Source organism: Serinus canaria, chromosome 1, assembly GCF_022539315.1.
Source record: "Serinus canaria isolate serCan28SL12 chromosome 1, serCan2020, whole genome shotgun sequence".
NCBI lineage: Eukaryota > Metazoa > Chordata > Aves > Passeriformes > Fringillidae > Serinus > Serinus canaria.
Window position 1 is genome coordinate 47,810,009 of NC_066313.1, and position 13,918 is coordinate 47,823,926.

At 42.0% G+C, this 13,918-nt stretch overlaps 1 protein-coding gene across 8 annotated transcripts in view; it reads right to left on the reverse strand.

Moving 5' to 3' along the window:
- STARD13 (StAR related lipid transfer domain containing 13) overlaps positions 1-13,918 on the reverse strand; it is a 291,026-nt gene that overhangs the window by 19,930 nt on the left and 257,178 nt on the right. For 6 of the 8 annotated variants that reach the window (XM_050969845.1, XM_030234031.2, XM_009102875.4 and 3 more), the window contains 3 exons: positions 8,325-8,388; positions 2,109-3,487; positions 469-642 (listed from right to left, as the gene is read on the reverse strand). In XM_050969845.1, coding sequence (XP_050825802.1) covers positions 469-642; positions 2,109-3,487; positions 8,325-8,388 — 1,617 coding nt within the window. Of the gene's footprint in view, positions 1-468; positions 643-2,108; positions 3,488-8,324; positions 8,389-8,860; positions 8,975-9,015; positions 9,103-13,918 lie in introns of those variants that run through there. The other 2 variants (XM_030234034.2, XM_030234033.2) reach the window with 2 other exon arrangements.

The window sequence follows — 13,918 nt, forward strand, 5'->3', positions numbered from 1 at the left end:
CAAACGTCCAGGCCTAGGCCAAAGCCTGCACCTCTGATTTCTAGAGAAAAGTCCCATAACTATTCTAACCCTTCTTTTAAGGCACAAACAAAGCAATATCAAACACATGAAGCAGCAGCTGTTTCTTTTCCAATCACCAAATGAATACTGGGTAGGACTTACTGTAAACTTTTCCTACTTTATAGTCACTCTCTCCTATTCCTGTTTATTTTTCTGGAACTGTAGCATTGCTCAAAAGGCCAGGGTTCTCTCTCTGTTACAGCACAGGAATGAAGCCAGATTTCCAGGATCTATTTCTCACTCTGCCAACGAGCCACGAGGCAGCAATGGATTAAAAGGGACAGTTTCAAATCCCACACTTGAAGTCAATGGTTCCTTCTAATTGCATTTGCTTACCAACAGAGTAACAGAATTAGGAGAAAGTATTTTCTTCTAAAAAGTCTCCTTCCAGTTACCAGTGGTACTCACCAGGTCCAGCCATGTTTGTTTGACATGGAGTACTTTTCCATGATGGCAGTGAGTCGAAGCAGAGAGAATTTTTGCAGTAGATTCAGCTGGGCTGCTGACTGGTTGCTGATGTGAAGCGACGCAATGGAGCGGCTCAGGCGATGAGAGATTTGGAAACTCTGCCATCGTAATTGCCTTCAGCAAAAGAAACGATAGAAAAATCAGAGAACTGCTTTGGTTGGGCAGAAGAGATGGTGTACAGTGAGATAGGGCTGGGCAATGTATAAAACATACATAAACACACACATACGTGATGGCTTGTGGTGTGTCAACTGAAAGAAAATTTACCTTGGAGATAAATACAGCAATTTAGTCAATTTCTTTAATATCAGAAATGCCTAAGTTTTGTCATTTTAACATTAGATTCACAAGTGGGTGTGGGTCCTGTCCATACACTTGGAGAAGCAGTGCTGCCTGCTGTGGTCTTTACTCCACACACTTCTAACAGGATGTGGGAGATTCAGAGACAAATGTTCTTTGTCTGACTCAGAACTGGTGCTTGATGCCTGGTCCCTCATCTCCCAGGGGACTGACCTGACCACTGAGGTATTTGGAGATGAGGTTCTCCAAACAGCTCTGTTATTAAATGCTGAAGGACTTTTTTGAAAAAGGATTAAACCCTGTGTCTCCTTGGCTAGAGCTATAACTGCCAAGCTATTGAACCATTCACATCTTTTTTCTCCAATGCATTTTCTCTTTATTCTGGTTTCATCAGAAAAAAAAAAACCCTAATTTTATTTTATTATTTCAGTAAATATAAGTTCTGACTCAAATCCTAAAAACTTTGTCACTGCTCATTTACTCAATAGTTTCCTCCAGTCCACTTTCACTTTTGTGGTGGTGGTGAGCAAGCACAGGCAGCAGCAAACCATGACATGGCAGGGTCCTTTGTGAGGGTGTGACAAGACTGACAGCAGATCAGAGAATACCAGTATTATCAGAAATAGCAGCATCAGAAAATACTAGGTATGTTCTCCCTGCTTTGGCACTTACAAAGCCACCCTACATGCAACAGTTTAGACCCACAAAAGCTTTTGCCCAGGACCATTGGTACTTGGCTCAACAGGAGCTCATCACTGACTTAAAACAGGTCTTTAGACTACCAACAAAATTCCACTTTTCACTTTATTAAGAAGTCAGTCATTCACCATCATTTCATCCCACCCATGTAAGGGGCTGAGGCAGTGTAGGGAAATTCTCTTTGAGCACAAAGAGGCAGATTTCTAAAGAAGATCAGTGCATTAAAAAAGTGCATAAAGCTACAGATTCATTAGGACCTGGGTGCATAACTTAGAAGCCAAATTAAAAATGCATCCTACAACATATTCAGGGTTCTGCTATGTAATCAATGGATCAAGGGATAAAAAATGCCTTAGTTTGCTCTATTAAACCAATTCTGCATTGATTCCATGTAAGAATATCCACAGCAGGATGTCCCTTCCCTCCAAATCTAACCTTTCCCTGGGAAGTCCCCATCTCTATACAGGATGAACACTACTGTAATGGTACCCTGGGCCTTCTGACTCCCAAGCTGAGAACCTCTTCTTCATTATATTGTATTTCACAGTCTGTGGATTTGTATACAGAATTTTGCTACTTACCTGCTTGGCCTTGTGAGCGATGCTCCCACCCCAGAGTCCCTCCTGTCCCTAACACCAGTGGCTTCAGATTCATTCAGGGATGTTCCATCTCTGTCCATGTCACTCGGGGTGGTCCGGCCATCAGACACAGAGTTTCCTTCAAAATCGAGAGTGATCTGTGTAGGCGACTGGAAAGGCAATGATGGGGATTCCCTGACTGACGCCTCACCAACCGGCAGACCTGGCAACACCTTCTTTGACCAGCCATCTACCACCTCCTGCAGTCCATTGACATGTTGCAAAATGTCATCTAACTGAGGAAAAAGGACATCTTTCTCTATGTCCAGGAGGTCCCCAGTACTAGCATACAAGTGGGAACCTGGCACATTGTCATAAATACTAATTCTGCTCTCTTTAGGACAGCAAGCCATCAGGCCGGATTCCTTTGGAGTAGAGCAATTCTGCTTTCCCAAAGAGATGCTGCCCGTCCTCCAGTTTACACTGTTACTGTTGTCTGTAGGTGAGAGGCTTTCAATAGAAAGTGCCTTTGGGAAGGTCCCTGGTTTGTGATCCTTGGGAATGTGCACAACCAAGTTCTCTTGGGAATGAAATTCGTTTTTGCGGTTTTGGTCCACCACTTGCCGTAAGGCCGTTCCTGCCAGAACATCCAGGTCTTCCAGGTACATCCCACCTCTCTTGCTTGCTTCATGGCACTTGCGTTCCTTCAAACACGGCGTGCTCACCCCACTGCTGCTGTTTTCGGACTGACTGCTGTCACTGCTGGATTTGGCAGAAGAGGGAAGCCCTCTTTTGACTGAATCTTGCCCCAGATTCTGGAGATCGCCATTGACTATCTGTACACAGTGCATGTCTTTCAAGGATTTTGGCTCAAACTGGAGAACCGGTCCGCTGATTTCTAAAGGACCCGTTCTTCCCGAGCCTTTTAGTTTTCCATGCACAGCTTTTGCTTTTAGCGTCTCCATGCGTTTTAGAAAGGTTTTCGCTCTGGCTCGTGTTGGATTTTCATTCTTCAGGGCGTCCTTGGGGGACGGGGCAGTGTTTATTACAGCGGAGTCCTGCAGCAGGGTGCTTTCCACATCATGATGGGCAGAGCAGTCACAGGCCTCCCTGGCAGTGCTGGTGGTGCCAGATTGGCTCCTGCTGTCACTGCCCCCACTGCTCTCGCTGTGAATTGAGGAGAGCTCAGGTTCGCTCAGATCAGTAAGGACGCTCTCACTGCTCGTCGTGTTTTTCATTTTAATGTCCCCAGAAGAGCCATGTCTGTCAGATCGGTGAAGCAGAGCGTCAATGTCGTCCACCCGAGACCATCGTTTGCTGGTTCTTTGGAAAGTCCATTTATTACTGATCGCACAGAGATCTTCTTCATCTGAATCTTCACTCTGGGAAAAAAAGCAAGTGGCACATGTTAAAATTGTGTGCTTTAACTTGATAATTGAATTAACGAGATCGGGCTGCTCCAGGCGAGCAACAGGCAACAAAGTCTCTCTGAGCCAAATTCATGTAAGGCTGGTTATCAGTCCTTTCATAACACCCTCTTTCATTTAATTGTAAAGACTGCAAACATCTTAACTAGAAAGGAATAAAAGCCTGCTCTGTGTTAGGAGCCCCACTGATACCTCCTGGCTTCCATGGACCGCCTGTGCACTGAATTGTGTAGGGCTGATGCTCACAGTGACTGTTTAGGAAAAAAAATGTTTTGAAAGGCCAAAGTAAAGGAATCCTGATTTGCAGGGATGGTGTTAAGATACACATGGTAAAGACAGGGAAGTGGCTGGGTACTACAGCAATGTGAGCTATTTAAAAATCCAAGACAGCAAATATCTGGTGCTGCACATAGGTTTGCAGTGAGACCTAAATAAACATCTATAAACTACACAGGCCAGATACATCTAACAAGATTTATGTTTCAGGAATATAACGACAGATAAATAATCATGATGCTTAAAAGAACAATAAAAAAGAATATTTGGCAGTATTGCTTAGGGTGTGTCTGAGTGCAGGCAAAGGAAAGCAGAGAAGGCAGCCATGGGGGTGTGGGCAGGAGGAGCAGCCAGGCTCAGGCTGGGATGCGGAGCAACTGCAGCTGAGGTGAGCTTTCCTACAGGGGGCAACCACTGTCTTCACTGCTGTCATCAGTAGAGGCACCCCAAACTTGATAAACTGCAGCCTGCCCCACTGTCTCTGGCTTCCTGCAACCTCTTCCAAGGCAGCAGCAACCCCACAGCCCTTCCTGGTCTCATCCCTCAGCCTCAGGCGTGCAGAACTGTACTTATGTCTGGGTAGCTCCAGGAGCTACTCTGCAATGCAGAGAATGTGTGCCCTGGAAAAAAAGTTAGATAAAAAAACCTCGCCCTATGACATTTTTCTCATCTGTTTGCTCAAACAAAAAAGATACATCTTCAGCATGAAGGCCAAGGTTGCTGAGTACCCTTTTCCTGACTTTGAACTGGACTTATACTGCATTATTCTTGTGCATTTGTTTTAAAGCAGAACAAACTAACTTCACCTACATGACATTCAAACAGCTCTTCACATTCTTGGAAGCAGTATGAAGGCAGTAAAATATGACAGACTGTCAGACTGAAATGAAGTGCTAAACCAGAAAGACTATTTTGGGACTGGAAAAATTCTCATTTTAAAAGTCTATTATTAGAAGTATTTTTATATGAAGTTTTGATGGTAAAGTTATCTCCAATCTTTGACTAGATCTTTGCTGGCCTGTCTAACTGAAAAACGTAAGCCAAATTTTACAAGAGCACCCAAACCCTTAAATAACGTGAAACCTCAAAAGCTGGAGATTGGGATCAGTAGCGTGCCAGGTCTCACTGATGCCATAAACTTTTGCCAGTTTATCACTCCAAGTAAGCCAGATGTTTTAGATCGTGTCCAAACCGTAAAATAAAATATAGCTGTGAAATTTTGGGTTTAGGCATTCCTCTTTCTTTTGTTAACATTGAGGTGTGCAGTGCTCCAGTGAGTTTACAGGAATGAATGGAGATCCAGATTCTGTGGCTTGTTAAAGAGAAAAATTGAGCACCTAGTGAAGTATGAGGGAAGGGGCTAGAAAAGGCTAATACTGCTTTGGCCATTTTGTCTGCAGGGAAGAAATGGCACATCAGACAGTTCTACCTTTGTTTTAGCTCCACAGCTTGCTGTATGCATATATGGACCAAAGGACTGCATAGCCTCAGGAACTTAAAAATCCATTTATTGTGGTCTTAGTAGTGCCACAAAGTGGATACTTTAAAAACCACAAGGGTATGTACTTTTAAATATTTAGCAGTGGTAATTATATCTACAAAGCATACCACTGCTGAAGCGTTGGTGGCACCAGCCAGCAGGATAAACATATTTTTAAAATTTGTTCTACATTACAATATGCCAAAGGGACCTTAAAGAAGATTCTTGGCTGACACAAATCCCTGTCGCTGCACTGACATTACTGTATGAGCTGACAGGATTTAGCCTGTATTTTCTACAAGCTGGAATTGATTAAAGTAGCCAAAGTGGTAGAGACATTGCAAAAAACACCAAGTAGAGAGCATAGAACAGAAGACAGAAATAAAAATAAATTCAGTAGTAAATATACTTTAAATTAAAAGTTTGTGGGGTTTTTATTTTGTGGGGTTTTTTTGTGTTTTTGTTTTGCTTGTTTGTTTGAGTTTTGGTTTTTGGATTTTTTTTTTTAACAAAGCAGAGATGAAGAGAAATGGGTATTGGTAGTAAACAAGTTTTGCCTCTAACCATAGCAAAGACAGGATTAAGTTCTGCCCAAGAATCACTTAGAAAATACTTAGAGGTTTTTCAGTGGCAAAATTTGCAGCTCAATTAAATAAAGGCTTAGTTTTGGGTTCTTTTTAATTGATAAAGAAACATGCTTGTGTTTCATCAGAAGCAAAATCAGGCAAATATGAAATGAAATATCTGGATGCTGAGATACTGCCATGGTGACTCACTACAAATTCAGCTGCACTGTGAGTCCTATGACATACTGTGCTTTTCTTTTGATGAAATCAATAGAAATTCTGGAAGCCACGAACATCCTGAATGACCCACTGTTCTTGTCAGATATCTGAGTGTCCTGACAAACGAAACTTTCCAAAAAAACAAAAATGTTGAGAGCACTTAGCCCACCCACGTGTCACCAGCTAGGGGGACAGCGGATCAAGAGAAGGTCTGAAAGCAATGATTCATCTGACACAGGCAGAGCAGACATTTTGGAGCAGTGACTGTATATTTCTACTGACCTGGGGTGAAGTCAAGTGCACTGCTTTGGAGCATATTCAAAAGTCCAGTTAATACCATTATGTTTGGGAAGATGAGAAGGGACAAGTTTCTTGAGGAGTGACTGGTAACATTTGCCAAAGAGAAAGAGGTTTTGATTCACAGATTTGTCACAGCTGATTTAAAATAGTGCAGCTTTTTGACTGAGGGTGTACTTGCCTGAAATACAGAGGCATGCTAACAAAAGGCAAGTAGTGGATTTATTCGCGGTGGAATTCTGCCACATTTTTCCAGCTGGGGGCAGGAATTCTCATAAATCGACAGCTGCAGAAGGCAGTTAATCCAAGGGCTAATCTCTGTCTGTCCAAATCGCTTACGGACATATTTGCAACACATACATGAGGATTTCTGTTTGCATCTTGATGAAGCCAAGGGAAGACAGCAGCCCACAGTGGGAATGGTCTGGGTGGGAGAGTGGGCAGTAGGGAACGCTCATGCTGAGCTGTCTTTCACAGGAACCTCGCCTGGCAGCTTGCTTGGCCATATTTTGGTGAGTCACACAAGCAGCTGTGCTAGTCCTGTGCATACCTGTTATGCTGAAGCTCCAAAGCTGGCTGATTTTGCATTTCATTGTTCAGATCGCCATAGAGACTATTAGGAAAGGTAGTATCTACAGCCAAAAACTTATTTAGTCTGATGATCAATTTCAGACCCAGTTTCTGGCTTTTACACTTGCTTTTACATTTCCTCCTGTCAGCAGGCTCTCCTACCTCCTCTTCTCTCACCCACATTCTCTTCTACTTTCAGTTGTTCTGTATCTGTGGACTAAAAGCTCCTCCAACTCCTCTTTGTCTACATTTTTCTGTGCTCAGCTTCTCTGTGGCCTTGTGCAGATATGGACTCAAGTAGCTTCTGTGCCCTTGAAAGAGTACCAAGTAGACACATGTCTCTTCCACCACAAATAAGTGGTCATCAGCAAGGAGAGCAGCTGAGGACTTCAGTCCATTCAGAACAGGGAGGAGTGGCAGCAAAAAAATAATGAAAAACAAACATAACAACAACAACAAAAAATCCTCCCTTTTTAACTCCCTTTTTGTCCCAAGACAAAAAAACCAAAACCCATATGCAGTGAAGAGAAGTCCCTGCAGCTCCAGGGAATGGGCAAAATAGAAGCTAAAGAGGCTAGTACACAAAGGAATTAGCAGATTTGTGCCAAAGCAGGATATCTGGACATTAAAACCATCCTCTGTTCAAGTTCCCTCAAACACTGAATAGAGTATGATGAGACTGAATTTGCAAAGATATCAAAAATTCAGCTCTTGGAGTCAGTTTTTAAAAAGCACTAGAAAAACACTCTAGGAAGGAAAAACAGGAACCAAGATTTCTCAGAGCTGACAACTACCATTGTACAACACTCAAGGACTTTGGGGAATTTGTGACCAGAAAACCAAACTTTCAACAGTTAATTCTGGACATGTTACAAAACTCTCAAAATCAACAGGCTGTTTCTGCAGCCCCCACTGAAACCCTTTATGCTCAGATAATTCCCATGTTACACAGGAGCTTGTAAGGATGACAGAGTTTATTTTCATATTCTTAACTGGGAAGAAGTCAGTAGAAGAAACGAAGAAAAGCTGTTGTTTTCATCTGAGCAGCTTCCATTTTTTGTGAGCAGGATTTTCCACTGTGTACTCACATGGCATTGACAAACAAGCCAGTCTAATGAAGCTTTACTTCCTTTTCACCCACTAACTTTAATTGCACACATGTAGAGTTAAAGTACTGTGTGAGCCCTTCTAACACACGTAGTATTTACTCACAGTTTCTGTTCTAGTTATAATTTCAAGATTCAGCAATTCACAAGCATCCAGGTAATGCTGACATGCATGCTCAAAGTAAAATAACTTTCTTTTAAGAGCATTACTGAACTAAAGGCTAGATTGGGGTGGTCTTATCACAAAAGCCAGGGTATAGTTAATGAAGTTCCCTTACCTTTTTTCTTTGGAAGTTCACATCGAGTTTCATTGAGGCGCACTTGTTCAGTGTGTTCAGTCGTCTGCAGGGCAAAGCAAATTCAAAAGATTAGCAGCCTCTGACTAAAGGGCATGATTTTTTGCAAGTTCAAAACATGCTCTCTTATCTTACTGTAGAGTGCCAACCACATATAACAGCTTCAGAGAGGATAGTGGTCATCTATTCCAGCAACATAAGCACTACATGAAAAGGGACCCTTAGTTTCACTTTACTTGACAGCCAGGTTTGATAGATTGCTTTTTAATTCATAGACATTTCCATGCTTAGCACAGGAAACAACTATAAACAAACATTTGTGATAGCTGGGAAATGACAAGAGAAGGAGGTGAGTTGCCTTATGCAAAGGCATCAAAAATGACTGTAACGTAATTGGTCTAAAATGGGAATTTCAAAGCACTGGTGAAAGACCAAACAAAAAACCAGCTGCAGTTCCTCCCTTCTGACAGTTGGCACTTCTTTAAAAAAGTTGACATAAAGACATAAAGAACTTCTACCTGCCACTTAAAAGTTTCTCCAAAGCCAAAAGTTTCTTTTCTCCTGTGGATCTTACACACAGGTTAACACACCCCAACATGTAAAAAATCTAACATTTTAAAATAAATATTTTTAGCTACTTTTGACCATGTTCACATGTTCATACTGATGTTACCAGAGTCTCTGTAAGGCTTCTGCTCCTTAAATCCAAGGCTATCCTGTGATGACAGTGAGTTGGAATGACAATTTGTGTATGTGTGTGTGTGTGTGTGTCTGTGTGTGTGTGTATTTGTGTGTCTTTGTCCAAGGACAGCCAGAGGACAAGTAAACATGCTCTTTCAATAGAGAACCTCCCATGGTAATGATAATTGATTTGGTTTTATTTATCCTTAAATATCCTGATACATGAAACCATCCAAATTCTAAAAGCAGAGGCTGAAAGTTAAATATGTTTGACTTTGAAAATTCTCCAAATCTAGGACTGAATTTCAAAATAAAGGGAGGCAGAGTGAGAGAGCCACATGCCCACAGCACTCCTCTGTTGGCTGCTTGCATCTCCTGTGTCTTTATAGCAAGACCTGTCTCTGTTGCTTTTGGGTTGCAGAGAGAGGCCTCCAATTTCCAAAACTTGACATTTGAAATGCATGTGATAACTTAAAAGGACGCATGAAAAACTATCAGATCAATGATATAATCTCTCACATAACATAAGAAGATTATGGCATTAACACAGTCCTCTGCAGAACTTCTAACATTAGAATACCTTTCAGATTGCCACCACTAACAAAGAACGGACCCACCAACTGTGGATCTTCCTTAAAAAAAAAATTCCCTCTGAAAATGTCACCTGCTCATTCGTAGATCAAATATTCCTCCCTAACTCAAGCCAATAAATCTGTTATGCTGCATCAGAAAAGTCCTGTGCTCGTGGTATTAATTTGGGTTTAATGTATGCACAAGCACACCCTGCATGCATGATAGCAATGTTGAAATAAATTCCAGGGTTTGTGGCTGTGTAGCTATATCTGCAGCCTTCTGCCCACAAATCTTCTTCTAGGATTACATCTATTATTGCAAAACTCCTCTTTTGCCCAAACACAGAATTTCTCAACCCAAAGTAGCATTTTCTTGGGGCCCTGGGGCTGAATAATGTTCAGGGCTTCATTTGAGCACAAAATGTTTAAATGTGTGTATCGATATCAATTCCAAGTATGCAGAGGCACATTTTCAAAGGAGTCCAGCCCAGCTTTCTATCTTTGGGGACAGCTTCCTCTTAGTGCTGAATATTGGCTAATATTGGAGTCCCTGCACCTCTTGGTCAGCTGGCCTGTGCTGAAGGGAGAAGTCCAGCTACATTTCCACACTTGCTCCACCAAAACCAAAACTACTTTTTACTGGGAGCCAGGGAGTTCAACCCCAGGTTTTAAATTCACCCCTCTGCAAAACATTGTTATGTTTTCTGGGGCTCTTCCAGGGCTGTGGAAAGATTTGCCAGTGAAATTGCAGAACTAATGATCATATTTGTGAGTTTGTCTGGTACTAACAGTTCAAATCAAAATCAGTCTTTTTCAGCTTCTTTCGCCTTGTTGATGTGCCACTGATGGCAGAAAGCTTTTTTCATCAGTTTAAAGTTGTCACATGACTGACAGTCAACTCCTCAGCAAATCTTTCAAAAAGAAAAAGACCCAGAAGTTTCTGGCTACAAGGGCTGTCATCAATGTTCCGGCTGAAGTGAGAGGAGCACTGCACTTTTATGCCTCTGCTTAGAAAACATGGGAAAAGAATGGCTGTTTGTAATGGTAACAAAACAAAAAGTCTGGACTTGAGAAAAGGCTGGGAAAAATACATTAAATACAGACAAGAGAGGTGGTTATATAAAACCCAAATAATCTAGAATGCACTTGAAAGTATGTGGAAATTTCTGCATAGTTCAGGGAAAGACTGGAAAACATGTATTACAGCATTTCAGTGATGTTAATTTTATTTCTTCTCCAGAGCATCAAAGGTGGCTTAAGACTTTGAAATAATTCTTAAAAAGCCAGCAGAGATATTCAGGTGCTCAAACAGATGTTTCTGGTGCTATTTTAGATCCCCTGGAGTATCAAGCCTGGTCTTCAGCTGCTGCAGGTACCTTGGTCCAGACAACACATGGAGAAGTCTGGGCTCTCCGAGGAGATTTAAGATGGCCATAGATACAAGTCCTTAGGGCTCTGAATCCCACCCCCAGTGCTGTAATTGTTAACTTTTGTGATAGAAGTTCTTCAGAAGCAGGAAATATCCAACTTTTGCATTCTTTACAGAACTGAGCAGTGTTTACAAATAAATACAAACTTGTAGCTATGCAGGCTTAGGCCAGCTGAAAAACCTTGTGGGGGGACCTGTTGTCCTGCCTTAAGGGCAATCCAAGTAAGAGGGAGCAATCCAAGCGATAGGGAAACAGCTCTGAAGTGAGTTTGAGTTCCAGGTGGATCCCTGGATCTGCTCTGCAGCTGCTTTCAAGCAGGTGCTCTGGAATGCAGCCAGGGCCACAGGCCAGCCATGAAGGAGAGGCATCATGGGGAGGACAAGCATGGACAGTACAGTCCATGGATCTGCATCAGCAGATCCACAAATGCCCTCTCTTATGGATTTTGACCAGGAAAATACATTCTGTTGTTCTGTAAATGCCTCTCTGAGGGAACCACAACACTATTTCTTTGTTTTATTGTTATTCCTAGCCAAGCTGAGTACACATGTCTGTGCCTGCCTTCTTCTGGTGCTGTCAGCTTTGGGAAGAGGACATCAAGCTCTTGATGCTGGGGTTGAGGTCTTAACACTGAATAAGTGTCCTCCCAACACCATTAGGGCTGGTGTGCAGGGCTGGCACTGGCATGTCCCTGCTCCACCAGTTTTGTGCATTAAGAGAATATTCTGTTTTTCAGTCCTATCACCTTTTTATCACGGCTGCCACTGAGAGAGTCACATTGTAGGCTCCAGGCTCACATGAGGTGAGTAATCTCTCCTGGAAGTCATGGGGAGCCACTCTGCTCCCTCCAGAGCAGCAGGGCTTTCTGTCCTGCATGGGGAGAGTCAGGCTTATCCCCCACCAGCACCTAGAGCAAGATAACCCAGCAGGTGGTACTGACTGCACACCCATCATTTCAGAACTCTGGGGGGAGGATGCCCCATCCCATACAGCAACCTTTACTTTGTTTATGATCTAAGAGACAACAGCTATGGAAAAATAAAATGCTACGGAAAAAAAGGCTGCTTGGCACAGCTCAAATTTTAAGAGCTTGATTTGGGGAACTAAGTATCAGACTGATATACTTGTTCATGTTCTTAGTCACTGTATTTACGTGAATACAAAAAGTACAACGTGGTATGGCTTCTCCTTCTCACCCTCTTATCACAGCAGCCACAAGAGTTCCCAGAGCAGAGTTGGTTGCTGCTATTTTGGACATGACACAGCTATAAAATTTTCATGCTCAATTATTGTTTTGGCAGGATGACAGCGTTTGCCTGCAGATTGCCTGGCAATTCTCTATTGTTCATTACTCAATAAAATCTGAGTGCAATCTCTTGATAGATACGCCTCTAACCCAAAGGCCTCAAATTTGGTTTTTACTCTGCCAAATTTTCGAATTATATTGTAAACAGCAGGAATGTTAGAATATCTCAAAAAGGTCACTGAAATCTTTTACAACAGGGAGTCTTAAACTTTCTGGCTAAAATACTACCAGCTGCCTTAAAAAAAGGTTCTTCCTCATTTATGCCTCACGTTGTCTGGTATACTTCAATGCCATAAGAAAACTGATTATAAAATGAGATTGAGAGTCTGATTTCAACTCACAAGAGCAGAGAAATTCAGTGTTTATGCTATTACTATTCAGAGCTAAAACTGCTCAAACTGATTATCCATGCTGGCATTTCAGCTCTAAAATTATCTTCCAAAAAGAAATGAGAAGCCCATTTTGTTCAGCACCATGTGCTGAATGCACTATTAGTCAGTGTGATGGCTTGGTCATGCATAGCTTTAAGGCCAGCTTTCAATGTTAGAAGAATGGAAGTTTGACTGCCAACCTGGGAATCTGCACACAGAAATAACAACCAGCCTTTTTCAACTTTCTCTTTGCTCAAAGTGCATCACAGCCTGCAGCCCTCGTGGTACACTGGCGTGCACCTTGCAGTAACACCATTGCAGAGCAAAGGAAGGGCAGAGAGCTGCCCACAGTGGTCAGCTGAGCTGTGAGGATTTCCAATGCCCTGGAAAACTTGGAAGATGCTGGTTTGATAGCTCATAGAGTAACAAAGCTGGAAGTGGGGGCAGCAGCTGACACTGTTCACTGTTTCTGATGGATCTTGGCATTTGGTACAATGGCTTTTTACAGCTCGCTTTCAGTGAAGGGTTTGAAGCCGCTGAGTTACATCGAATAAAATGTCTGCAATCTGAAAACATAACCTGTACATTATACTTGTACTTCTAATATGAGGAGCTATTCTTTTTTAAGATCTAAGCTGTTTAAAAACTCCCAACAAAAATTCAAGTAAACTGTCTTCTGAATAAAACAATTACAGAAGAAGTAGTTAGAGAGTAATAAACCCATTTATATTTAAAGTGTGAAAATATCTGTGTCTGTGCTCTTTTTCTATAGGTCTCATCATTGTCCCTTGATTTAGGCTAATGTAAAGCATTTTTTTCCCATGAGTGCATCTATCTAGCTGCTAGTTAATTTTCCAAACCCTCATATTATAATAAAAGAGAAAAAAACCCCAACCAACCAAGTCTCTAGCTTCTCAGATTGAAAAATAATCCTCATAAATATATCAACACAGTAACTGTATTTGTAGCTGTGAGTCTACAGAGAGGCTGGAAGAGCAAGAGATAAGCTGTTCCCATTTTTAGCTGTGTAGGTGTTGGATGCCTGGTGACCATGACTGCAGCAACACCATTGCCAATTACTCCAGAGAAGAATGATTAGGGAGCATCACAGAGCTATGAAATGATTATATCTCACTGTTTTCTCTCACAAGAAAGGGGTAGGAACAGACATCATTTTTGCATTTTTAATGGTCCTTCAATTTTGTGGTAAAGGGCA